General features: G+C 59.2%; 1 protein-coding gene across 2 annotated transcripts; it reads right to left on the bottom strand.

Annotated features, from left to right (window-relative positions):
• Window positions 1-1,549: 1,549 nt before the first annotated feature.
• On the bottom strand, window positions 1,550-24,087 carry LHX6 (LIM homeobox 6). 2 transcript variants are annotated; one of them, XM_062206909.1, is made up of 10 exons: window positions 24,004-24,087; window positions 22,805-22,876; window positions 22,231-22,413; window positions 21,744-21,865; window positions 13,295-13,515; window positions 10,688-10,788; window positions 10,372-10,467; window positions 10,084-10,258; window positions 6,347-6,450; window positions 1,550-2,190 (listed from the first exon to the last, which is right to left on the bottom strand). In XM_062206909.1, the coding sequence occupies exons 1-10, from the start codon at window positions 24,085-24,087 to the stop codon at window positions 2,170-2,172; spliced, it is 1,179 nt and encodes a 392-aa protein (XP_062062893.1). In that variant the 3' UTR covers window positions 1,550-2,169. The 2 variants fall into 2 exon arrangements, with proteins under 2 accessions (XP_062062893.1, XP_062062894.1); XM_062206910.1 differs by lacking the exon at window positions 6,347-6,450.
• Window positions 24,088-24,525: the final 438 nt, after the last annotated feature.

The following is a 24,525-nucleotide window of genomic DNA, read 5'->3' as shown; positions in this document are numbered from 1 at the left end:
CCAGAGACCCTGGGAGCCAGAGACCTCAGCTCTTCACCAGACAGCAGGAAAGAAATGGAATCTCATCTTGTTCTGGATTTAAGTGCCAGCACTTCTACTTGCATTAACTTTATTTATTACACAAATAAGACATTTACAAAGCACGACATGAAAGGTATGTAACAAAACAGACATTGGTTTTACAAAAAAAAAAAGTGCTTACATTTTTTTTTTCCGCGTGTGTGTTTTCCCCTTTCATATTTAAATAAATAGTCTTGATGGCCTGTATGTTCCCAGGCTGCTCTTAGCAGGGAGGTGGAGACATTTCGGCTGCAACATGCTATGGCCGTGTGATCCACGCAATGACTAGACCCTGGAGGGCAGGCTCAAGGCAGAGTGGGGGCTGGGTGACCCTGGACAGGGCTCAGCCGGTGTGACCGGGACTCGGACCGTCAGGAGCAAAAAAAAAAATGGAAAGATCTGAGCTCTCCAAAGCCAGGAATCGTTCATGTCAGCACCCGGCACAGGGCCGGGCACGAGTCGCTGCGGGATGAGTTCTGGATGGAGCTGCACCTGCCGTGTTGTGGGTGGTGTCTTCTCTTTGCCATCGGTCGGCTGTCACCATCTTTGGAAAGGGGGGGAAGCAGTTTCCCTTCTTGAGCCACACCTGGGCCTAACCTTCCTCCAGATCCCAGAGCAAGAGCAAGAATGGCATACAGGTCCTCCTCTGTGTGCCAACGCCAAGCACCTGAGACCGCGTCCAGAGTCCGTGAGACTGAGATAGAGTGCTGCGATCCATGAGCGATGTCCGCCACGGGCAAGAACAGGGACAAAAGCTGCCTGTGTGCCATGGGCTTGCCTTCCCCGTCCTCAGCTCCTTCCAAAAGCAACGCATCCCGTTAACCGCAGCAGGAAGGACGACTCGGGCCACAACACGCTGACCAGCAGCCTCTAGTGGGAAATGCCTCAGGACACGCTTGGGACTGCGTGGGCATCTCTGAAAACATATTCGTGGCGGTGTGCAGCCCAAGCCCTTTTGTTTGGAGTGGAGGAGCTGCAGCAGGATGGGTGGGTGTGAGCACAGCTGTGCCTGGCCTCTGTTCTCAGGGGTGGGTGGAGCCGCCTCTGGGCGGGGGAGGGGAGGCGGGCAGGGGTGCTGGTGGGGATGCCCAGAGGTGCCAGCTGGGATCCTGGGTATTGCACACTCACCTAGGCAGTGGGTACCTTCTCCCCACTTTGACCACCATTTCATTGGGTTCTGTGCCCTGGCCCTCTTGAGTGCTACCCCCAAGAGAAGACCTGGCCTAGGCACCCCCATCAGGCATGAACAAGTAGCCAACAACAGTCCCCAATGCTACCCTGCGTGAACATTCCAGAGAGATATTGGTCAGAGCCAATACCACCTCTGCTATGTCTCCCATGCTTATGTGCTAGGAAATTGGGTGAGGGGAGGGTCTCCCCCCAACACCCTGAGTCTTCTCTTCCCTCCCCTTGAAACGGCTGTAGTGCCTCCTCTCCCCAGCCATGAGCCATGCCCTTGCCCCCATCTCCAAACCAGTGGGGTCTCCTGCCCCCACCCCCACCTCTTGGTCTGGGCAGGCCCCCATCTCTGCCCTGTTGGGCCTCTCAGGGTTGGTCAGTGTCTCTTCTCTTTCTGAATTAACTTGACGTAACCAGACAGATGGAAATGATAAAATTAGAACATAGCTTTCCTTTGGGGACATCCCACAAGCACTGTAGAATTTTCCAGACAAAAGCAACAGAGTGGTGCGGACATTGGGGGTTGTCGGCAATTCAGAATTCGAGACCAGTCCAAGGAATTGTAAATAAAGGCATGGGGGGCAGGGGGAAGGAAACCTGTGGATTGGAAGGCTGCTGGCGTCGCACGATTCAGTTCTGCCTTCTGCTATCACGTTGGGCTTAACTTGAAGACGACTCCTGTGTAAATGGGAAACACAGGCTGTGGGGCGGTCTGGCTGCCGAGAGGACTGTGGTGCTCCTGGTGGGATCTGGTTCTCAGCAGGAGAGGGCGAGGCCAGGCGTGGGGGGCCGGGCTGGCGGCGGGCGGGACGGTGGGCGGCGTGGATGCAGAGGCAGGTGGATCCCTGGCCAAGGCTCTGGACACTGGATCTCAGCGGCTGAGGGCCGGCTGGGAGGTGCCCACGGACAGAGGCGGAAGTGCCGGCAGTGTTAATACTGGAAAAGGATGACCTGCAAGAATAGGGCAGGGAGGCGGCTGAGCACCCAGCAGCGCCCCCCAGAGGACCTCGAAGGCACAGACCGCGAGAGTGGGCTCAGGGTCTGGGTCTGGGTCTCTGTCCTGGCTCTGTCAACTCGCTGGCTGTGGGGCCTTGGGTGATTCACCTGCCCTCTCTGAGCCTGACCCCTCCCCTGTAAAGCGAGGATGAGGGAGGATTAGGTGAGAGACGAGGCTGGGCACTCGACCCTGAGCCTTCTGTGTGCTATTTCATGGACGTGGCTCATCAAGACTGAACTCCGCTAGGGAAGGCACTGATCTCAGAGCCCAAATCTCACAGCCATGAAGAGAGGAGCAGCAGCGGAAGCCAGGCCTGCAGCACAGCAAGCTCTATACCATACCCCACACCTCTACCTCTCCAAGGCCCCACGGCACCTGCCGCTGATGGCTGAGGATCCACAAGAAAGCAGGTGCACATTTCACTCACACTCAAGCTTCCCAAAGCCCATGCCGGGAGCCTGACCCACAGTGGGTGGCCAGGGCCATTTGCCCCTCCCCCACTTCCTCTTCTACCCAAGGTGCCTGGCTGATGCCTCATTGCCACCAACACAGCGAATTCCCTGAAGTTCAAGTCCATGGGACGTCAAGACCAGCTGGTCAGTGAGATGTGCCTTTTCACAGCAGCGTAAAGAGGAGGTTCCCAGGGGTCTGGGGACCTCTGGTGGGCACAGCCATGTGGCTGTTCCGTTTTCTCATCAGGAATGTCACCTGCTTTGGGTGCGTTGCCATGGGGAGGTGACAGAGAAAAGCAATGATGATGTCTCCACAACAGCACAGGAGTCCCCCCCCCCCTTAGCCAACGGTTTCAGTTACCCAAGGGCAACCACAGTTTGAAAATATCAATTTTTAAAAATTCTTTGGAGCGGCCACATTCAGGTGACTTTTATTATTCCATTTTATTATTAATATTGCTGTAACTCTCTCTGAGCCTAATTCATAAAGTACACTGTGTATCTCAGGAACGCATGTGCAGAGTGCATTAGGGCTGGGTACAATCCCGCAGCTTCAGGCACCCACTGTGGGTCCTGGCACCTGCCCCTGAGGATACGGGGGACCATCGCAGTCACAGTGATAACCGACATCAGCCGAGTACCTCCTGTGTACAGAGACGCACACAATCACCTTCACTTTCTGGTGGGGACTGCTATTAGCCCCATTGTGTGGGTGCAGAAACTGCTCTGAGCAGTTGACTGCACCCCCCAGTTTGACAGGGGAAAGTGGTTTGCCGACTTCCTCTTCCGGCCTTGGTACCGCCCCCACTTTGGCCTCCGGGACACCTGGCTTTGGGCTCTTACTAAGAGACAGTATCTCAGGCCAGCATGTGGCACAGCTGGTTAAGCCTCCAGCTGCAACTCCAACCTCCCACAAGAGCACCGGTTCGAGTCCCGGCTGCTTCACTCCCAATGCAAGTCCCTGCTAATGCACCTGGGAAGGCAGTGGAAGATGACCCAAGTGCTTGGGCCCCTGCAACTTTTGTGGGAGAAAAGAGTGGAGTTCTTGGCTCCTTGCTTGGGCCTGGCCCAGACCTGGCTATTGTGGACATTTGGGGAGTGAACCAGCAGATGGAAGACCGAGCTCTCTCTCCCTTTCTCTAACTCTGCCTTTCACATAAACAAAATAAATCTTTAAAAAAAAAAAAAGAGAGAGAGAGAAACCATGTCTCAAGAAGGAAGGCCCTAGGCAGGCCCTTCCCCTCTGAGGACCTGACTCTCCATACGATCCACGACAGCCCCGATTTTAAGGACTTCCCAAGCACTGACACTGTGGGATGAGGGCCATGAGCAGGAAGGAACGTGGTTCTGGAAACTCGCAGGTGTGTATGGCCTGGGGACGAAACAGACAGCGCTGGTCTACATGAGCAGGCTCAGGGGTCAGCCCCAGGGGCACAGTGCACAGCTAGCTGGCTCAGGCCTGGAGAGACCTGAGAGAAAGCCCACACAGTCCCTGGTGGGCTACAGAGCTTACAGCCCGCAGCCCAGCAGGCCCCAAGGGATTGGTAACACGTGGACCAGGGAAAGGACCCCCGGGGGGGGGTGCTGGCAAGGAGGCGGGGCGGTAGGAGAGCAGAGGTGGTGAAGGAGGGGGACACACGTTAATCGTGAGCTTCTGGGTGTCCAGCTGAGAACAGCCCAGCAGGCGAGAACACTGACTCAGCAGCCAAGTCAGGGGCCAGGAACTTTCTAGAGCCAAAGCTGCCAGAGCCCAGCCTGGCTCAGCCTTCAGGCGGAACCACACACAGACACAAGCTTCGCTGAGCCACCAAGACAAGGCGTAGTCTCTGAGCACCGAGCCCAGCATTGCCCTACATATAATGGCCAAGGCCAGGCCCTTCATTGTGCGGCTCCAGTCGGCGCCCCCATCTCCCTGGGCTTCTGCCACACAGAATACCCCTCGTCCCCTCAAACCCAGGTTCCTCCACTCCCCTGTGCATTTGCACGTGCTGGTCTCCCACCGTGGAGCCTTGGACAAGTCACATCATCTCTCTGCACCTCACTGTCCTTTTCTTTACCATAAGGAAGGCCATCCTCTCGCCCACCATAACGTGCGTCAAGTGCCTGCCTCAAACAGACAAGGAGCCCAACAAGAGGCAGCTCCCAGCGTGAACTTGACGGCTGCAGAGGGGTTCCTTGCCCATCATGGGCCCTGCAGGATTCTGCCTTGTGCTCTACCATTTACTTAGAGACCCATCTGTGCAACCAGGCTGCCTGCACCCCGACACCAGTTACAGTGCCCTGTGGGACCCAGCTCAGAGGGAGCCCAGCACACAGTAGGTGCTCACCTTGGAGGAGGAGTCCCTGCCTGCTGCCACTCAGAACTGCACAGGCTGGGCATTTACACATGTGGACCCCTGAGCCCCTCACCAGGCCTCCCCATCAGAGGGGCGGGGCTTGGGGCTCTGTATCTTTACAAACCACCCAGGAGAACTGAGGCTTGAGCAGACCAGGATCCACTGGGCTGGAGGGGCCCCACCCAGCTGCTCTAAAGCCCTGACCCTCTCTCCCCAGATGGCTGACGCATCCACGGCACACCCTCTCACCCAGCCTGGCTGAGCACATCCGTGGTGCAGTCACTGAAGTAGGCCCTCCAGGGACACCCCCCCCCCCAAGGCCAAAGCCCAGCTCCTCTACCTGGCAACGCCAAGGCCCCCACTTCTCACTGCACTCCCCCCAAGCCTGTGGCCAGCGACACAGCCTGGCTCAGGACTCAACGCTGCCAGCTGCCCTGAAGGACTGACCCCGCCTTCCTCTGGGAAGGCTTCCTTGTGTCTCCTTTGCCCGCCAGCCCCTCCCCAGCGCCCCTGGCTTCCTCCATCACAGCCTGATCTCCGGGTCGGGGTTTGTCGACCCCGGGGCCCCAGACTGTGGCCTCCTGGAGGGCAGGGACCACGCTCTGCTCATCCCTCAGCTCCCAGCAATGGGCTCAGGGCTGTTGATAGGTAGGAAACCTCTCTGAACAAACGAGTGTAGGAGCTAGTGCACGCGCAGCCTCCCATCCAGGCTCCAGCCTTGAGCTGCCTTGGCCTCAGTTTCCTCATTTCTAGAATGAGGGGCTATCACAGAGCAGTGCCTTTCAAGGCTAACCATGAGGTGTCAGGGAACTGAGAGGGAGGAGGTGAGGCCCCTGCCCGCTCCCTCCGTGGTTCCACCAGAGCAGCTCCATCCACTTTCCCCTGTGTTACAAAGGCTTCCAGGGCTTACAAAACAAAGCCTTCCAGCCCCCTCTGACTGTTCAGTCTATTGCTTGAGACAACCACAGGCTGATCCTGTCCCTCGGAGGAGGCCCTGCTGGGCTGCTCTCCCTGGGTGTCCCCAACTGGGGACATTCTCTCCCAAAAGACTGGAACCTCAAAGCGTGAGTCGAGCAAACTCACACATCTGGTAAAGAGAAGGCCAGGCTGGTAGTGGGCGCTGCAAGGAGGCTTTTAGAGCAGGTGTGCACACAGCACACACCAGCAGCTGCTGGACTGACGGCCGTGAGAGTCTGAGCAGGCTGGGCAGAGACTCTCAGCCACAAAGCGGCATGGGGCCACTCAACGGCGAGGAACGCTGCCAGAAACCCGTCCCCAGCAGGATGGCTCCGACCCACCAGACCCCAGCTGGCTCCATTTACCTTCTCACCCCGGTTGGAGAGTGGCCCATCCATATCGGCTTTGAGGTGGACGGGGGGCGCGGTGTAAGGCAGCCGGCAGTGCACCTGCCCGCACTGTACCTGACCTGTGGACAAGAGCATGCCTTGGAGCCCATCCCCCAAGCTCCAACGCAGGATCCCACCTTGCTCTGCAAGCCGGAGCCCTGAGACCAGTGTCATCTCTGTCCCCTTACCACCTGGGTGGCCCCAGGCAAGGTTCAAGAGGATTGGTTTCGATGCTGTGTAGGAAGGGCTTTGCAGTAGGGAGAGTGCCATGTGATGGCTGAGCACGGCTCTCCAGCTCACAACACTCCTATGTGAACACGCATGGAATACCTCCTGCGAGGAGGCTGTGCCCTATCTACTCAGACCCTTGGGGCTCCTTGAATGTTCTCCTCTCCCAGGCATCACCCAAGCTTTATCCTGTGTCTCCTTGAGGACTCTGCACTCCTGTGTCACCCTCTGTTTGCAGCTGCAACCCAGCACCTGCAACTCAGGCCACCTCTCACAGTCTTCCTGCCTGACTGGCTTAGCACTGACCACCTGACATGTGGCCTGCTTTTTACTGGTCGTCTGACATCATCTGCCTTTGCCAACTGGAGTACAAGCTCCGTGATGGCAGTTTTTTCTTGATTCAAGTCTTCATGTGTTCTCGTATCTTAGATGCAGCACAGCATCTAGCATGCACTCTATTTGTTAAATGAAGTTCCAAACTCTGTTCCAGCATCCAAAACTGTTGGGGAAAGTCCATCTTTGGGTCTGACCCAAGTCTCTCATGCTTCAGCCTTTCTAACACCACAGGGCAGAAGTCCATTTCCTGTCTCTTCCCTAGGTTTTGTCTTCCTTGGTCATAGGGGAAGAGCCCTACATGGAGACTCACAATTGACAGGTAACTTAGGACAAGCCACTGTTGCTTTCTAAGCCACAGTTCTCTCTCCTTTGACAGAAAGCAGTTATATTATGGCAGAGGTCATGAACCTGGCACAGTCAAGGAGTTCTCCCACAGCCACATTATTACTTAAAAAGCTGTATGTGATGGCCAGCACTGTGACATAGTGGGTAAAGCCGCCGCCTGCAGTGCCAGAAATCCATGCGGGTACCGGGTTGAGTCCTGACTGCTCCACTTCTTATCCAGCTCTCTGTATGGCCTGGGAAAGCAGGAGAAGATGGCCCAAGTCCTTAGGCTCCTGCCTCCTGCGTGCGAGACCCGGAAGAAGCTCCTGGCTCCTGGCTTCAGATCAGCACAGCTCCAGCCATTGTGGGCATCTGGGGAGTGAACCAGTGGATGAAAGACCTCGCGCTCTCATTCTCTCTCTCTCTGTCTCTGCCTCTGCTTCTCTGTAACTCGGCCTTCTGAATAAATAAAATAAATGTTTTTAAAAAAGAAAGCTATGTATGAAGCAACTTCAAAAAGTATGTGGAAAATACGTAGTATGAAAAAAAGCTTATAGGCCGGAGCCATGGCTTAACAGGCTAATCCTCTGCCTCACAGCGCCGGCACACCGGGTTCTAGTCCCGGTTGGGGCACCGGATTCTATCCCGGTTGCCCCTCTTCCAGGCCAGCTCTCTGCTATGGCCCGGGAAGGCAGTGGAGGATGGCCCAAGTGCTTGGGCCCTGCACCCGCATGGGAGACAGGAGAAGCGCCTGGCTCCTGGCTTCGGATCAGCGCGATGCGCCGGCTGCAGCAGCCATTGGAGGGTGAACCAACGGCAAAAAGGAAGACCTTTCTCTCTGTCTCTCTCTCTTACTATCCATTCTGCCTGTCAAAAAAAGAAAAAAAGCTATGCATGGATTCCAAAACTTTTTGGCACCAAAATGAACTTATCTTTTAACTCCACTTTTCAAAATACTTCTCGAAGTACCCCCATCTGTCTGTGCATTTTTCTGGAATCTGGTTCCAAAGCCTCTACCAGATCCTAAGCTCTAAGTTTCCAGGAACCTTGAGATACTGTCATTTTAGATGACTGCAAAATAAAAGTTCACTTCTCCAGGGTCTGATTATAGCACACTTTACCAGCCACCTTGCTCTAAAGCTTCAGAAACTCCAAGACTCCAGGCTTTTAGTTAACTGCAAAGCAAAGGGTGGGGTGCTGTCACGCAGCAAGAAGCGCCAGGTGCAGACTCCCCCGCCCTGGGCTGGGATCCTGTTCTGAGGGAAGAGGAGCGGGTACCTCAGCCATTTCTCTAGGCATCAAAGATGGATCTAGGCTGGGTCAACACAGGATGCAGATAGAGTCTGGGTAGGAACTCTGATGGTCACAGCTGAAAATTCCAAGGGGGCCAGACCCATTGCTGACTCCACACCAAGTATTACACAGTGGCCCAGTTCTCTTGCTACATAGACAGCCTCTGGCCCTTGGCACCTTGAACAGGTGCATCTTGAACATAAGTCACTATTGGGAAAGGGGAGAAACATTCCTCCTGATGAGCACAGAATTCAGAAATGCAACAGTACAAGCAGACACGGTTTCCAACTGGCAGTCAGTTCTTCCAACCAAAACCCCTACAGCAAAGAGCAACTAGCACTTAACCAGCACTTACTGAAACGCTGACTTCAACAGTTCTCATCGGACGCTCACAACGCTGCTTTGCAATAGGCTCTCTCGTTGCGCTCATGTTAACAGGTGCAGGAGCTGCTCCCCAGGGAAACTAAGGAACTTGCTCGATGCCACACAGCTAGTCTGTGGCAGTCTGGGACCTGAAGCCCAGGAGGCTGAGAGCAAAGCCTGTAGGTGATCATTCAAGGATCCTGGCTCACACTAACTTACAGTGGGCCCCTGGATTCCTCCTCCACGGGACCGTCCTCTCTGGTGTATAGAAACACAGCCAGGTGAGTGTCTGGCTCGTTCCAGGTGCTCCCAAAGCAGCAGTCCACCCTCTGCACTCCCTTGTTTTTCCTTTTCAGAGCCAGAGAAGGGTGTGTGTGTATGTGTGTGTGTTTTATAATCACTTCTATTTTTCAGTCATGTCCAGCTTTGAGAAAACAATTAATGGCAAGCAAAGCCCAGGTAAGCACCTGTTCAGTGGCAGACTCCCCGAACCCACAGGAACTCCCTGAACTCCCCCAGGAACCCACAAGGCTACCCCCTCGCTCCTCCAGTTCCAGCTGCAAAGTCACAACCCTGTGACTGTCCCTGTGCCTCCCTCCTGGGGGCTCCTCGCCCACTGACACGCCTGCCCCCTCCTCTAACACTTTATTCCCTCTCTACCGGACCGCGGCATCTCTGGCCAATGGCACTTGTTGTTGGGCCCCAGTGCTAAGAACCCAGCCAGTTAACAGAATGCCAGCGAGCACGGGTGGATCCTCACAGCCTGTGTGGCAGGCGTTGGTAGCTCGCTGGCTTACAGACAAGGAAACCAAAGCTCCAGGAAGGTATGGGATTTGCCCAAGGTCTCAGCGCGCTGCAAGTGCCTCCGACAGACAGCCTGCCCCCTCCTCAGCTTGCAGATGCAAAGCCCCCACCCCCGAACCTCGCCATAGGAAGCAGCGCCGCGCAAACCACACCCTCCTCTGTCTGGTTCCAGATCCACGCAGCACAGGAGCCTTGCCCAGCCGGCCCCGGCGCGGAGCAGGTGCTTGCAAAGCGCTTTCTGAATGGCCGAACGGCCTGCCTGTGCTGAAGGTCTCGCTCTCTCCCGCAGCCCGCGGGTTCCTTACAGGCCCCCCCCCCGACCCGCGCGCCCCTCCCCGGAGGCCCCCCGTGTCGCGGTCACTTACTCTCAATGTAGCCGTGCAGGGTGACCATGCGCGCCCGCTCGGGGCTGCTGAACGGGGAGTAGTGGATGTCGTCTGACAGGGCGGAGGGGAGGCGGGCCGGGGGCGCCCCCGAGGGCGGCACCGGGTGCTGCGGCGTGTGCTTTTTATGCCGCGCCCGGCAGTTTTGAAACCACACCTGGAACGACAGCCTCGGAAGCCTCAGCCTCGCGGGGAAAAGGGTCGCGCGCGCCGCCCGAGGGGGCCCGGCTCCGCCTGAGGCCCCGCCCCCGGCCCCGCCCCCGGCCCCACCTGGATGACCCTTCGGCTGAGGCCCGTCATGTCCGCCAGCTTCTGCAGCGTCTGCGCGTCGGGATTGTTGTCCTGCGCGAACTGCGCCTGCATCACCTGCGGGGTGCAGGGCCGTGGTGGGGGGGGCGGTGAGGCACCCGTGCGCGGAAGTCTCCGGGGCCCCGGCCCAATCAGGGACTCCGGCCAGGAGGCCACGCCCAGGCCGCGCCAGCCCCGCCCACCGCCCCGCCCCCGCGGGTTCGGGGGGGAGGGGCGGGACCAGAAGGTCCCACGGCCCCGCCCCATGCCGAGGCCCCTCCCACGCCCGCCCGGGTACCTGCAACTGCTCGGCGGTGAAGGAGGTTCGTGCGCGCTTGGCCGGCTTGGGCTGGCTGTCCTGTTCCGAGGGCACTGCCCCCTCCAACGTGAGGCCGTTCCCTGGGGGCGACAGAAGCGGCTGACCACGCGTCCCCATCTCTTCTAGTGGCAGCCTGGAAAGGATGGGGGTGGGGGGAGCTTGTCCCTGGAAGGGTCAGGAGCGGAGTGGGCTGGGAGCGGGGGTCCCAGGGCCCTGGTCCGCCGGTTGGGTCTTTGGGGAGGGGGCTTCTGTTTCCGCGCGCCCCTTCGATTCTGGGCGCTTCTTGCTCTGTGCTCCTTACGCCTCACAGCCCTCAGGAGGGGTGGCACAGACCCCCAGCCTCGGGACTCGCCTCTGCAGGCGAGCTGACCTTGACGCCTGGGGCCCAGGCGCCCTCAGAGTTAGGGTGGGACAGCCAGAGGCCGCTGGGGACCGGAAGCGAGCAGGTTACAGACCTGTGACCCCAATTTTGTAAAAACAAATGGTAGCAAAAGGTTGGAGGCATACGCAGGCAAGCGTTAGCTAGCAGTGGTTTACCTCCCGGGAGGCTCCGTGCTTGCAACATTGCTGTAACTTTTGAAGTCTTTACAGCAATCACGTGTGAGTTTTATAAACTTGGAATATCTGTTGGATATTCTTTTTCCACTTATCTTACTTTTGCAATCACACCAAACCGCTAAATACATTCCCATTTTATTTCCTAATACTCTTTTTGGGAATACAAAAATATATAAGGTCCTCATAAAAAATTTTCAAAAAAATTCTGATAAACACAAAGAAGGAAATAAATATTACCAGTGATTCTACCATGCAGAGACAACCACTGTTCACAATTTATTCCAATTTTTTTTAATTAGGAAAAAAATATGTTGAAGGGAAAAATAAATACTTCAACATACATGGAAAAATCTGGAAAGATAAACACTAAAATATGTGGGGAGGTGGCATGATGTGAGTGATCTTTATTTTCCTCTTTTTGCCTAACTATCTTTTGTGATTTTGCTATGAGGAACGTGTGTGTGTGTGTGTGTGTGTTGTGTTGTGTTTAAAAAGGGAGAGAGCAGCCGGTACTCAGGGCTGTCAGTAGGGAGATCTTAGGCCCCCCCGCCTCTCAGTTCTCCCTGTGCGGTAGGAGAGCCTGGGTTCAGCCATGGCTGTGAGAGCCAGGATCTGATTGGCAAAGCCTTGGTGGTGGTGGTGGGGGTCTCCTGGTTGATCCAGGTATGGCTTGTGATCGCTGATGGACCAAGGTGAGGCGGCAGCTCTGACTCCCAGGCTTCCGGGTCCACCACAAACTTGCCCACAGACACGTTCCTAGCACCCCAAGTTCACTTGCTGTCCACCTGGGCCCACTTAGCCCTGATCCTGGCAGGAGAAAGTGATGGCTGTGGTGTGGCTGTGGCCGGGAACCTTGGTGGTCCCTGACTAGTCTCCAGGCTGGGGACTAGAAACAGGAACAAAGGTGCAGCCTTCTCCCCAGAGCAAATGGAGAGGGGGTGGACACGTGGTACTCTTGCCCCCAAGGAAGCAGGCAGCCCAAGGGCTGCTGAAGCTAGTTCTTAGGTAGGAAAATGAAACTCACAGAGGCAGCCACATCCCAGCAGTCTCCCCGGCTTTATGTGCTCCAAGGGACCCTGGACCTTGTATCGTATGGTGTGTCTTGGCAGTTAAGAGCCGGGACTTTGCAGACAGCCAGAACTACCAGTAGGTAACCGTTAGCAAGTCTCATACTGCGGGGAGCTTTTTTCTGTTTCCTTACCTACAAAATGAGGATACACTCTGCACTCCTCAGGGGTGCTGTAAGGATTATGTAAAATAATCCAAGCTGCAGAGGAGCCAGCAGCTGCCAGGGGAGTTACGGAAGGGGTCCCTGCCTCCGCCCGCAGACCCGCGCCCACTAGCCTCCTCCAGCCCCCACCCCACCTGTGACTCAGCCCTCAGGACCCCTGAAGATCTGCAGCCTGTCCCTGAGCCTGTATGCCATGGGAAATTATAGTCTCAGAGACTGAGAGGTCATTCTGGTCCAACGTGAGTCTTGCACAGACAAGGGGGCCAAGGAAAGGAAGGGGTCATCTGGCACAGCCTGTGGCGGCAGCCAGGTCTCTGGCCTGAGAAGGGGCCCTTTCTGCTCACACACAGGGAGCCTGGCCCAGAAATGCCCACACGGAGACCTCCGACTTGAAGCTGCTAGAATGGGAATTGGCAGAACAAGGGTCAGGTAATCCCTCCCGGACTGGCTCCAGACAAGAGGAGGGGGTGAGACCCAGGGCCAGGGAGACTGGTCCAGAGGTGTAGTAGGCTGCCCTATTATGACAATGACCTCTAGGGTTCACAGAGCGCCTCACACTCTTCACAACACATCCGCCCGCCCGGGTATCTTTATGGTGTCCTGTCCTTAGCCCACTTGACAAACAAGGAGACTTTCCGAGCGCAGACTTCTGACTGCCAAGGCATCCTCCCCCGCGCGGCCCCACGCGGCGCACTGCCTGCAGGTGTTTGTAGGAGCGCCCCGCCCACCCCGAGCAGTGTGGGCGGGTCCTGGGCTGCCGGGGCCGGGTGGGACAGGGCTGGGGGAGGGTTGAGTACCGTTCTCGGCGGCCCTCTTGAGGTTCTCGATCATGGTGTCGTAGTGGATGCGGCACAGCACCTTCTCCTCCACCAGGCCGAACTCCTCGCCGGTAGACAGCTGGCGTTTGCACGAGAAGCAGGCGAAGCAGGCCAGGTGGTAGGCGTTGCCGCGCGCCCGCCGCACCCAGTCGCTGGCGTAGATCTGTCGGCCGCAGCGGGCGCACTTGGTCCCAAATCGGCTGCAGGGCGACGGGGACGCGGTGGTGAGGCTCAGACGGGGCTTTTTCCCCTGCCGGCCAGCCCCCAGAGGCCCCGGCGCCCTGGCTCCTGGTCTCCACTCACCTTCACTTCCTCCATCCACCACCCCTCTAACAGCCAAGCCCCACCTGGAGTGAGCTGCTTTTCTGAATTTTCCTGTATGTTACAGTGTATTCATTTCTTTTAAAATACATCCTATGTTCCAACTTTACCAGGGCACCTGGGAGGCAGCAAATGATGGCCCAGGTCTCTGCTACCCACATGGGAGACCCAAATGGAGTTCCTGGTCCCTCACTTCAACCTGACCCAGCCCTGGCTGTTGAGGGGTGACTGAACAGCAGGTGGAAGATACTTTTTTCTTCCTTCCTTCCTTCCTTCCTTCCTTCCTTTCTTTCTTTCTTTCTTTCTTTCTTTCTTCCTTCCTTCCTTTCTTTCTTTCTTTCTTTCTTTCTTTCTTTCTTTCTTTCTTCTCTCTCTCTTTCAAATAAAAATAAATGAATCTACATAATAGTAATAATAATGGGGAAAATTTGGAAGGCTTCCCATATGGCCAGCAAGATTTTAAGTGCTCTATGTAAATGACCCAATCAATCTTCATTTTGCAAGTGAGAAAACCGGGAACCAGAGAGGTGAAGTAACTTGCACAAAGTCACACAGCTCTCAGGAGTATGGAACAGAGGCTCTGGAGATGAGTAACTGCAGCCCTGGCTGCACAGAGAGCTCAGAGCTTCTTGGACGCACAGCCAGGACGAACTTACTGACTGTGCCCCTGGGCAAACTGCTGAACTCCTCTGAGGCTCATTTTCTTATCGGAGCTCAACTAGATGGCAACAGCAACACTGCTACCATTTCTGGAGTGCTCTGCCATCTCCTAAGTCCCCAGCGAGTCCCTGACTCCAGGACCTGGGACGTTCTAACAGTAAATGACAAAAGGACAAAAGCAGAACCAAAAAGCCCAGCTCAAGCATCCCTTTGCCTTCCTCGGGTCTGCCTGTCCATTTCTGCCTCCCTGTTTGCAGTGTGGCTATTTGGGTGCAGCTGCCTCGGCCTCCAGGCTGTGAGCCCCTCCAGGAAGCGGCAGGGTCAGGTTCGCCTTGCTTCAGAAGTCAGCCCCCAGAGCCGGATCCTTGAGTCCTTGAAGTCTGTGACTCACCTGGGACTCCGTCCCAGCCCTCTCAGCCTGTTTCCGCCACTCCACCACACATCCAGCCCCTAAAGCTGGGAAATCCTAGCCCCTCCCACTCTCACCTCAACCCCACATCTCCCCTCCCCAGTCCTCAGGCACTGCTGGCTCGGTTTCCTAAGTATCTCTAGGATCCACCTCCTCCTCTGCACCCCCACCCACCGCCCTCCTAAACCAGGCTCCCATTGCACACCCAATACTCTCTGCACCCTGCCAACACTCTCAGCACCCTGCTGTCACCATGAAGTTTCCAGCATGCATGCAGAACCCTGGCCCTGCCCTGCTTACAACCCTGTGGCCCGGCCACTCTACCTTTAGGATCTGATCCAGGGCCCTCGGTGTTTACAAAACCCAACCCACCACTGCCTCTGCTGGCCCTGTTTTCTCCCTAGCCTTCTGCAAGAGCCCTCAGCCCACACCCTGTCAGCCGCAATGGAAGGTCAATCCCAGGTCTTTATGGGGCTTCTGAAATCACCTTCCCGCCCCCAGGCCTTTGCTTGGGCTAGTCCCCCTCTGGACACGTCCTCCTCACCCCTCAGCCCCGCGGTCTCGCGCCACCCTCACACTGCGCACATCCATTTGTAAATGCTGGTTCCCTGGCTCTCCCCTCCACCTCTGGCATTCCTGGGGGAGAAAGGGAGCCGACCGAAAAGACCTGTTCGTGTTCCCAGGACCAGCAGGGTGTGGCCAGCAAAAGCGGTGTGGGGAGCAGCGCCCCCGCCTTGGCACATTCATGCAACGCAGGGCAGATGGACCAGCGTGGAGCTGTCCTGAGTGCGGGAGAGCGCAGGCTCCGGCCAACTCCTGCCCCCAGACGCACCCCCAGCGCCAACGCCGTGATGCGAGAGTGCCAGGGGCTCCTGCCGCAGGAGGCTCAGTTCGCTCCGGCCGCGCTGCGCGCCTCTGCCTCGTCAACCGCCCTCCCTGGGCAAACGAGGTTCCCGGCCTCGGAAACGCAGCTTCCCCTGGCGAAAGGCTAGCACCGCGCACGGTCTCCGTTTCCAGTCTCGCAGCAAACAGGGGAGAGAACTGCTTTACCCATCCCAGCCCGCTCCCTCCTCAATGCCGACCCCGGGGTCCGCAGCCCGGCTGGTTGGTATCCGGATCAGGAGCACTTTCTGGCCTCCGAAGGGGAGGCGGGCTCTGTCATTTGTGCTTCGGGAGGAGGGGGCGGCAGGCCAGGTGCAGAGCCCCCGCTGCGAGCTGGGGTCCTGGGGCGCAACGCCTTCATTATGCCCCCTCGCTTCGCTTCGTCGCAACCCGGTGAACTGGAGACTCGGGCACTCGTTTTTCACACGTGGAGTCGGAGGTTCAGAGATGGCAAGCGACTTGCCAGAGACCCCATGGAGTGTGAGGCCCCCTCTGAGGTCCGAAAGAACCTAGAACTGCAGAGCGGTCGGCAGAGGAGAAGTGCTGGGCTCTCGGGTGGATGAACAGGAAGGGGTCCCGGTCCAGGCGCGCCGCGTCCTCACTCCCCTACGCAGGTCCAGTCCCCTCCGGGAGCCGGGAGAGCCCGGGCAAGAGCGGCTGAACCCCGATGCCGGTGGTCCTGGCGCGCTGTGCCAGGGTGCGGTCCCAATTCCTGGCGCCGGGCTCGGTGGCGTTCCTCGTCCTTGGCTACCAAGCCTTTAGTCTCTAAGCTCAACCAGGATCTTCCTGCGGCGCGAGTCCTGGACGCCGGAGTCCGTTCTTTGCCCACCCAGGCCAGTCGCTGAGCCCGGTCTCTCGGCTCCGAGACAGGCGCAGCGAGCAGCCTCTCCGAAACTTGCTCATCCTCCGCGTGGCGCCCCTAGTGCGGGGGCTGCCTCCAGCCCCGGGGTCTCCCCGCACCCACCCAGATCCGCAGCGTGAGGTGGAGCAGTCGTTACGCAGTTTGGGATGCGTTACCTGCCCTTTCTGCCCGGGTTCCCCACCTAGGACGGAGGGTCAGGAGTGCAAACGAGGGCCGCGAGGTTTCCGGATTGCAGCCCACTCGAGCCCGACGCACGCCTTCTCAGGCGGGCTGCGATGCTGGAGCCGCAGGCTTCCGGAAGCAGCGAAATCGGCCGCGGAGACAACGAAAACTTCAAGAAAAGCGCGTTCGGGAGCTGCGAAGGGCGCGCCAGTGGGGCTGGGGGCACGCCCACCGCCACCCCAGCCTTGCTGTGAGGCCTGGGCCGGGGCACCGCTCCAGGAGTCCCGGCGCGCCGCGGGCAAGGGCGCACAGTACCGATACCGCAGACGGATGGATAGGTGCTGTCGGACAGATGTGCGCCCCAGCCACCGTGTAAGGATCGCTCACTACCCGGCTCTCTAGAGCACCCCAAGTCGCGGTTTGCTAGCACGGAGTTGTGCGCCCCCGACCGCGTCGGCCTCCTTCTGGGCCTACTTCCCCGGACACCCCGTAGGCGCTGAGCGATTGCTTGTTGGAAGAATGAGCTTCCGCAAAGGAGCGCATCAGAGTGGGAGCGCCAGCGTTAGTCTAGAAGACAGCGACCGAGAAACCGAAACGCAAACTGGAGCTCTCTGGATGGCCTTCCAGGAGATGCACAGCGTGGGCTAGAGACACGGCCCTTCCTATCCGCCCGCTCCTACCCTGCTAGGCAAGCCCTTAGGAGAAGAGAACCAGCAATTAAGAGGTTAAAACGCCCGCGCCTCGGAGGTCCAGGCCCGAGGCCCCTCCCCCCCAGCTCCCCTCTCGGTTCCCCCAACATCTGTCCCCCAACAGCTGGCGGCCGCTGGGCCGCTCTCCGCCACGGTGGGGGGCCGCTTCCCGGCTCTAAGCCTCCCCGGGGACCCTCGCTCTGGGGGAGGGGTGGGGTTCCTCCCGCTGGAGCCTGCAGACTGAGAAGGCTGGGGGCTTGCCCTAGAGTCTAGTGGGCCCAGCAGGGAACCGCAACTTCCGCTGGTCTGAGACCCTGCCACCCCCATAAACACGGGGGGGGGGGGCAGTTAACCCTTTACTCCCCCTCCCATGAAGACCTGACCTTGGCAAAGTTGCCCTGGCCACTTGCCTCTCAGGAAGTCACTTCTGCCTAGGCGCACCCAGGACTGCACAGGGAGTTACACATCAGAGCACACAGTGGGTGCCCTCTATGGGAAGCCAAGGAACCTGGGCAGGGGCTCAGGACCAGCGGAGAGGCCTCTGCCCTTCCATGGACCCCACAAGGCATAGAGGGAGGGTAACTAGGTGACTGGAGAGTGCAGGGGCAGGAATGGTTGGAGTCCGGCATGCTGGAGCTCACCTCCTAGGGTCTCAGTTTCCCCTCCAGCATCGTGGGGCTTTTGAGACTATCACCCTCTCTGGGGTGCACCTGAAGATGCCATGAATAAGGTGGGTGAACGGTTGGCACACTTCCTGGTGCCATACCTTCTGATCGTGGGTATCCTCACCCCCTGTCCAGCCTTCTTCCACACTCTCATTTGTGGTGGGACCCTGGCTGTGTCACTGCCCACTCTCCCCAGACACCCGTCTCCTGAGACAGATGATGGGCAATGCTTCAGGAGGCTGAGGGAGCCAGGAGTGCCCTCGGGGGATTGGGCCATGCTCCGTGGGGTGCCAGCCGGTGTGCGGGACGGAGGGTTCTCTGATTGTGGCTGCTGAGGGCAGCTGAGCTATGAACACCCCAGGAAAAGGAACACTATTCCCCCAGCCCGCTCTGCCACCAGTGATATGTATTCACTTCTGTTGGTCGCTTTGTTCTGGTGGCGGTCTCAGGGAATGAGCAAAGGGGGAATCGAGTTGAACCTACAAGAACTGGTGCTGACTGGAGGCTGACTAGCAGAAGCAGGCAGAGAAGTCCAACCACCCGGCCAGGGGCACCTAGCCAGTGGAAACCGCCCCCACCCTCAGCAAAGCAAAGGGGCCAGACGCAGCACTGGCCCTCCCCGACTGTCCTCGCGCCCTGCAGCCTCCCTTCCTGGTGAACTTGGAGTTCCTTCCCAACCTCTAACTCCCTTGGGCCCCATTGGCTCTGTCAATGGAGACGGAAAGAGAGGCTGTGAGGCAGTTCCAAGGAGGGTCCAGAGAGGAGACAGAACTGAAGCTAAATGCTTGCCTGGGTGGCAAGGCCGGAGGTTAGAGGACCACGGGAGTCTCACGTGCACCTGCCCCGCCCCCCACCTGCACCCCCACCCCAGTAGGAGATTTGGCCTCTCTTTGGACACTGTGTGTCGGTTCACATCCCACGCGAGCCTGGACTTCAGGAAACAGAGGCGTCTCTGCGGATGACCCCTGCTGGAGCCCCAGCCCTTGGTTCAGGCCTCTGGGGGGCTTCCTCATGGCAGCCATCCCTAGCCCCAGCTGCTGCCTCCTGCGCACAATAGTCTTTGCCTGGCACTCCGCCGGACTTTTCTTTCCCTTGCTGTGGGTTTAATTATTTTTGTTACAGGTGGGGCTACTAGGGATGGGTCCTGCCTGCAGGGCGGCTGGGTACAGGAGAAATGATGAGAGAAGAGCCACAGCACTCCATCCACGACCTGAGGGATGTGAGCTCTTATCGCCTCTCTTTTTTTAAACCAAAAATCTGTTTTGGTTTTGTTTCGGGGGATTCTTGTCACTGGAAAATGATTAGTGCTCAGAACCTATAGGCCAGAGATGGCCCAGCCCTATCGCTCCGGGCAGGCTGACTCCTGGAGCTGTCTGGGGAACTGCCGTGGGGGGTCTGTGACAGGCATCCATCCTGACAAGGAGTGAGCATTGAAGCATTCCGAGACACTGCCATTTAGGGGGTCTTTATAGAGGCTTCACAGCTCAGGGAGATGGTCCGGAAAGGGAGGGCAGAGAGATGCAGAGACCTGCCCAAGGTGACACATGACCTGACAGAGTCCAGTCTTCTGCCTGTGCCCTCAGTGGCCACACGCCCTGCCCTCCACCCTACTGCAATGGGATAGGGGACTCTGTGATTAGTGGAGGCTCGGACCATCGGAGTCGGGGTCCATGTTTTGAATAGTCTTTCAAGGCTTGGCAAAGCACCGCATCCAAGGAAGGTGAGGCCAGTGTGAACGTGAGCGGAGGGGATGGGGAAGCCGGGGAGGGATGTGGGCAAGTGTGCCAGCTGGTCTGTGTTCACCAGGGGAGCCAGGACGGGGGTCTCATCTGCCTATGCTAACCAGGAGGGCCCAAACACCATCCTGATGGGGGTGTCTATGCTGGAGCCCGGTCCCTGGTAGCTGAGACATCCAAGGTACCCCCCAAAACAGCAGCTGGCTTGTTCTTCCCCAACCGGAGGCAGTCCTTGGGCAGGGAGGTAACGAGACAGTGGCTCTAACTTCCATTTCCTGTCCTCATTAGGACAGTGGGGCCAGTGGGAGAGGGCATCACACTTTTTGTTACACACACACACACACACACAGATTCACATTCACCTTGCCCCTACCCCTCGCAGTGCCCCAGGTGGGGGCTTGGAAGTCCTCAAGCAGGAAATGTCCCCTGGGAGAAAGAGTGGGGTAGAGAACACTGAATCCCCTCCCCTCCCCTCCCTTCCCCTCCCCTCCAGATCCCCGTCCAGACCACCTTGCACGAACACACACACACAGTCTCAACACACACATTCACACACTCACGCACTCACACGGGAGCCAGAGGATGATGTGCCAGTGAAGGAGCACTGCCTTCCCCAGCACCATGGCACCCACCCCAGGCCACACACACACACACACACACACACACGCTGGGAGCCCCAGGCTACCTGGCACAGTCCCCTCCTTGCCCCCGCCCACAGCGACACACTTCCACACCTTGAAGACAGACAGATTCTGTTGCTTCCAGGACGTGTCCCTCAGTTTGCCCCAAGTGCTCCAGCCCGAAGTGCTGTGATGGCCTCCTGAGGCCCGAGGAACTATCTGCAGGTCCCTGGAGGCTCAAGGACAAGGGCCTGGAGGTCCCTGCCCGCCACCACATTCCCTGGACCCTCAGAGGCCCGGAGTCTTCGGGAGGACGATGGAGGCCAAGACCTCTCCCCGGGCAAGGCTGAGAAGGATCTATGTGGGTTGGGGGTGGCTACAGAGGGACAGCTTTCTCCACTTCCTGAGAAGGCACTTGGAGGCAGGCGGCCCTCCCAGGAACTAACCGCACACCATTCTCAGATTCCGAGGCCCGGCCGCTGAGCCAGGCAGGGCTCACATGTCCCGCCCGCATCAGACAGAAGACCGCTGCCCCTGACCCTGCAGCGACCTCGACCTCACGACCCGGACAGGTCCCGGGCCGCGTAGCTAGAAGCGAGGTGCGGGCGGCGGCTCGGCGGCGGCGGCGGCGGCGGCGCCGCGGGAGGAAGTGACCATTGGCTGCAGAGTTGCGGGGACGCGGCGCTGGACGTGGAGAGCAGGGCCCGGGGTCTCACTGACTCCGAGCTCTGGGGGCAGCGCCCGACGCCCCCTGGACATCCGGGTCACCGGAGGCAGAGCCCAGACCCTTGGAGAGATGGAAGCCCAGGCCGGAAACGGCGGCGGAGCTGGGCCCCGGGCTTGAAACGCGACACTCAAGCGATGCCCGAAAACCAGCTGAGCTGGAGCCGGAGACCCAGGCTGGTAGGACCAGGCGCCTGGGTGTCAGATCCGATCTGAGATGGAAGCCGCGCTGGTGCTTGCGGCCGTTCCAGACCCGAGCCCAGAGCGGAGCCCGGGCCGGGGCCAGCGCAAGAGAGATCCCGCACAACTGGAGTGCGAGTAGCGTTGGGACCCTGAGCCGGGACGCACAAGGGATGCAGCCAGGCTGCGACTGGGATTCGAGCGGGTCGGGACCAGAGCCGAGACGCCGGAGCTCAACCAAGGCACTTGAGGTCGGACCTGGAGTCCAACACTCAGGCAAGACCGAGACGGAACCGGAGGCAAGACGCAAGCCAGCAGGAACCTGTGCCGGCACCGGCACGCGGCCCGGAGCTCTGGGCTCGCCAGGCTGAGTCCCGCGGGCTGGGCTGCGCGGCGCTCGGGGACTTCGTGCCCGGGACGCGGGGGCTTGGAGCCGGAGAGCACACGTAGCAAAGGCCGCCTGGGTCTGCGCCCGGGGCCTGCCTGCGGCGACACTGCTGGCCCGGCGGCGCAGCCTACCTGAAGTAGTCCATCTTGCAGAAGATTTCCTTGTTCTTGATGTAGCAGCTGTTCTGCTGTCTCAGCGAAGTGCGACACACGGAGCACTCGAGGCACCGCACGTGCCAAATGAGGTTGTTGACCTGGGGAGGGGGTGGGGTGGGGAGTCGGCTCAGCGGGGGGTGGGGGAGGCTTTGGCGCCAAGCCCCAGCCTCCCCGGCCCCATTTGCAGAGAGAGATGCAGGAGCACAGATGGTGCCAAGCGCCATCCCTGTGTTTCTTCCGTAATTCTGAGGCTCAGGGACACAGAAACGCTGCCCCTTATTCAGGTGGAACCCGGGGGAGGGAGGCGCAGAGACCCCAAGCCTTGATCTACACCTAGGAGTCAGGCAGCTGCTGTGCTGGGATTGGGAACGAAAGGTGCCTGCCGCCTGTTTGTTTCCTTGCAGTGCCCTGAGCCCCAGCCCACAGCCTGCCAACACACAAGCAGCACCTACCCCTGTCTCACCTTGAGCAGATACCGGTCCAGGATCTCCAGGCCACAGCTGGAGCAGATGTTCTTGCCGGCAGACGGCACGGAGGAGGCGGCAGAGGGCGGTGAGCACACAGACGGTGTGCTGGGTGTGCATGGGGAGGCCCGACCCTCGTCCTTGTCCAGAGTGCCTGCGAGGGCCTCGGCGTCCGACTGAGCCTGCCACAGGGGAGAGGTGGAGAACCGAGCGCTGAGCCTGGTACCCCGAGCTGCCACTGCCTGGGCCACAAACCTGGAGCCCCAGCGCACCAGCTGACAACGAAATCTGCCCCGGCCGCCGCGCCCAAGGCTGGAGGACAGGCGCGGAAGGGCCTACTGGAGGGGAAGGGACCGTCCCAACTGTGAACGCGCGCATCCTGGGTGCTGGACGGGCTCACAGCCCACATTCCCAGCCGGAAAGCCGAGGCTCAGAGAGGGGCGGCGCCCGCCAGCAGTCCCCCCACCCCCCGGCGCGCCGGCAGCGGTTGGTGGCCGGAAAGCCTGGGCCAAGTCCCCCCGGGGTTGCGCTGCCTGAGGACCGGGGGCCGAAGACAGGGCCGAACGGACTCACCATGGCGGGAGGCGCAGTCCCTTCAAGACAGCGGGTGGTCGCTTTGCAGCCGGACCCTGGCTGGGCCATCACCTGGGGGAGGGGGGGGGGAGGGAAGGCCGGCGGCGGCGGCTGCAGAACTGGCTCCGCGCAGCCTGAGCCCAGCGCCTCCCCGCGCCTGTTATATAAACCGGCGCCGAACAATGAGTCCTAACTTTGTAGTGGGCATTTAAAGCCCTTCCCCACAAAAGCGGTGTCTCTCTAATGAAGCAATTTGAATTTGGATTGGATTTTTTCCCTCTCTCTCCCCCTCTCCCTGCACTTAACCCGTGGCTCTTGAAGTAATCGCTTAGTTGCCTTGCAATGCAAGCCTCCGAGGGGGGAAAAAAAACACGCGCACACACACAAACTACCTGCAATTAGAAATTGTCGTGAATGCCCAAGATAAGAGGTAGCCAGAGTGTCAATTCCAACTGTCAATCAGTGAGATCCATCAGGCCGCCCAAAGAATTGCAAATTTGATTTTTTAATGGTAGTAATTAAAAATCGAATTTTTTCTCTCTCTCCACCCACCCCCCGTTTCCTCGCTCCCTTCTCCTCCTCTCGGCGCAGAATGCAAAAAGGAGAAAAGAGAGAAAGAAAATAAAAAAGGAGATTGGTGTGTGTGTGTGTGTGTGTGTGTGTGGTGAGGGTGGGGGTTGGTTAGAAAAATCAGACCGGAGCGCCGGGAGTCTCGGCCCGCCAGACGCGCGCCGCGGGATCGAGGCGCGCTACGGGCACGAATCCGGGCGCCTCTCGAGAGCCGGTCGGAGGGAAGCCCCGGGAGAAACGGGGGAGAGATCGGGGGCGAAAGGGGACAAAAAAGAGAAAAGAGCGGCGTCCGAGGGCAAGCAAAGGGCCCCTGAACCCCCGGGCGCGCCCGGGACGGCCCCGCGTGGAGACTCTGAGCGCTGCGCCCGCGCAACCCCCGGCACATCGGCGTTATCAGCGCCTATTCAGACGGACAATACCCGCCTCGCCTCCTCTTGATTCGCCTGTGTCTTTGCTAAATCGCTTTTTGAGAAATTCCTCCAACATTTGCATAATGTGTTCCCGCTTTGCGCGACCCCCCCCCCCCCGCGCTCGCGCGCGTTCACTCACACCAGGCGCACCCCGCAGCCCTCCTCCTCGCCGCCGCCCCCCACCCGGCCCAACCCCGGCCGCGCCGCGAGCCCTCTCACCTGGTCGGTGGCCGGGCCACCCTCGGCCGGCAGCCGGCAGCCCTCGGGCAGTGCCGGGGCGGCGCTCTCATGCTTCCAGTACATGGGCCCCGGAGCGGCGGGCAAGGCGGGCGCGCGGCGCGGACAGCCGCGCAGAGTGGGGCCACGGCCGCAGTGGGAGCAGCGGCTGCAGCAGGAGCAGGAGCAAAGCAGAGGCGCCGGCCCTGCCGCCCCGGGCCCGGCCCCAGCCCCCGCCCCCGGCCCGCGCGCAGCCCTGGCCTCCCTGGCTGTCGGCGCCGCTGCCTCCGAAGAAGGTCCCGACAAACTTGGCGAGGCCCCGGTCCCCTCCTGGTAGTCCTCCTCCTTCCCCGCTTCCCCCTCCTCCTCCTCCTCTTCCTCCTCCCCCTCTTTCCCTTTCTCCTCTCCCTCCTCCTCCTCCTCCTCCTCCTCCTCCTCCTCCTCCTCCTCCTCTCCCCCTCCTCCTCCTCCTCCTCTCTCTCCTCCTCCTCCCCCTCCAGCTGTGGCGGCGGCCGCCCTGCCGCT

Source organism: Lepus europaeus, chromosome 12 (assembly GCF_033115175.1).
Source record: "Lepus europaeus isolate LE1 chromosome 12, mLepTim1.pri, whole genome shotgun sequence".
NCBI classification, from domain to species: Eukaryota; Metazoa; Chordata; class Mammalia; order Lagomorpha; family Leporidae; genus Lepus; species Lepus europaeus.
Note: the sequence above shows the minus strand (reverse complement) of the source record. Positions and strands in the feature narration are given on the sequence as shown.

Excerpts from the sequence above, each read along its gene's own strand:
- LHX6 (XM_062206909.1), bottom strand. The coding sequence starts at position 24,087 with ATGTACTGGAAGCATGAGAGCGCCGCCCCGGCACTGCCCGAGGGCTGC. Across the intron at positions 22,877-24,003 it reads GTGGCCCGGCCACCGACCAG|GTGATGGCCCAGCCAGGGTC; the intron begins GTGAGAGGGCTC and ends CCCCTCCCCCAG. Across the intron at positions 13,516-21,743 it reads TGCAAGATGGACTACTTCAG|CCGATTTGGGACCAAGTGCG; the intron begins GTAGGCTGCGCC and ends GTCGCCCTGCAG.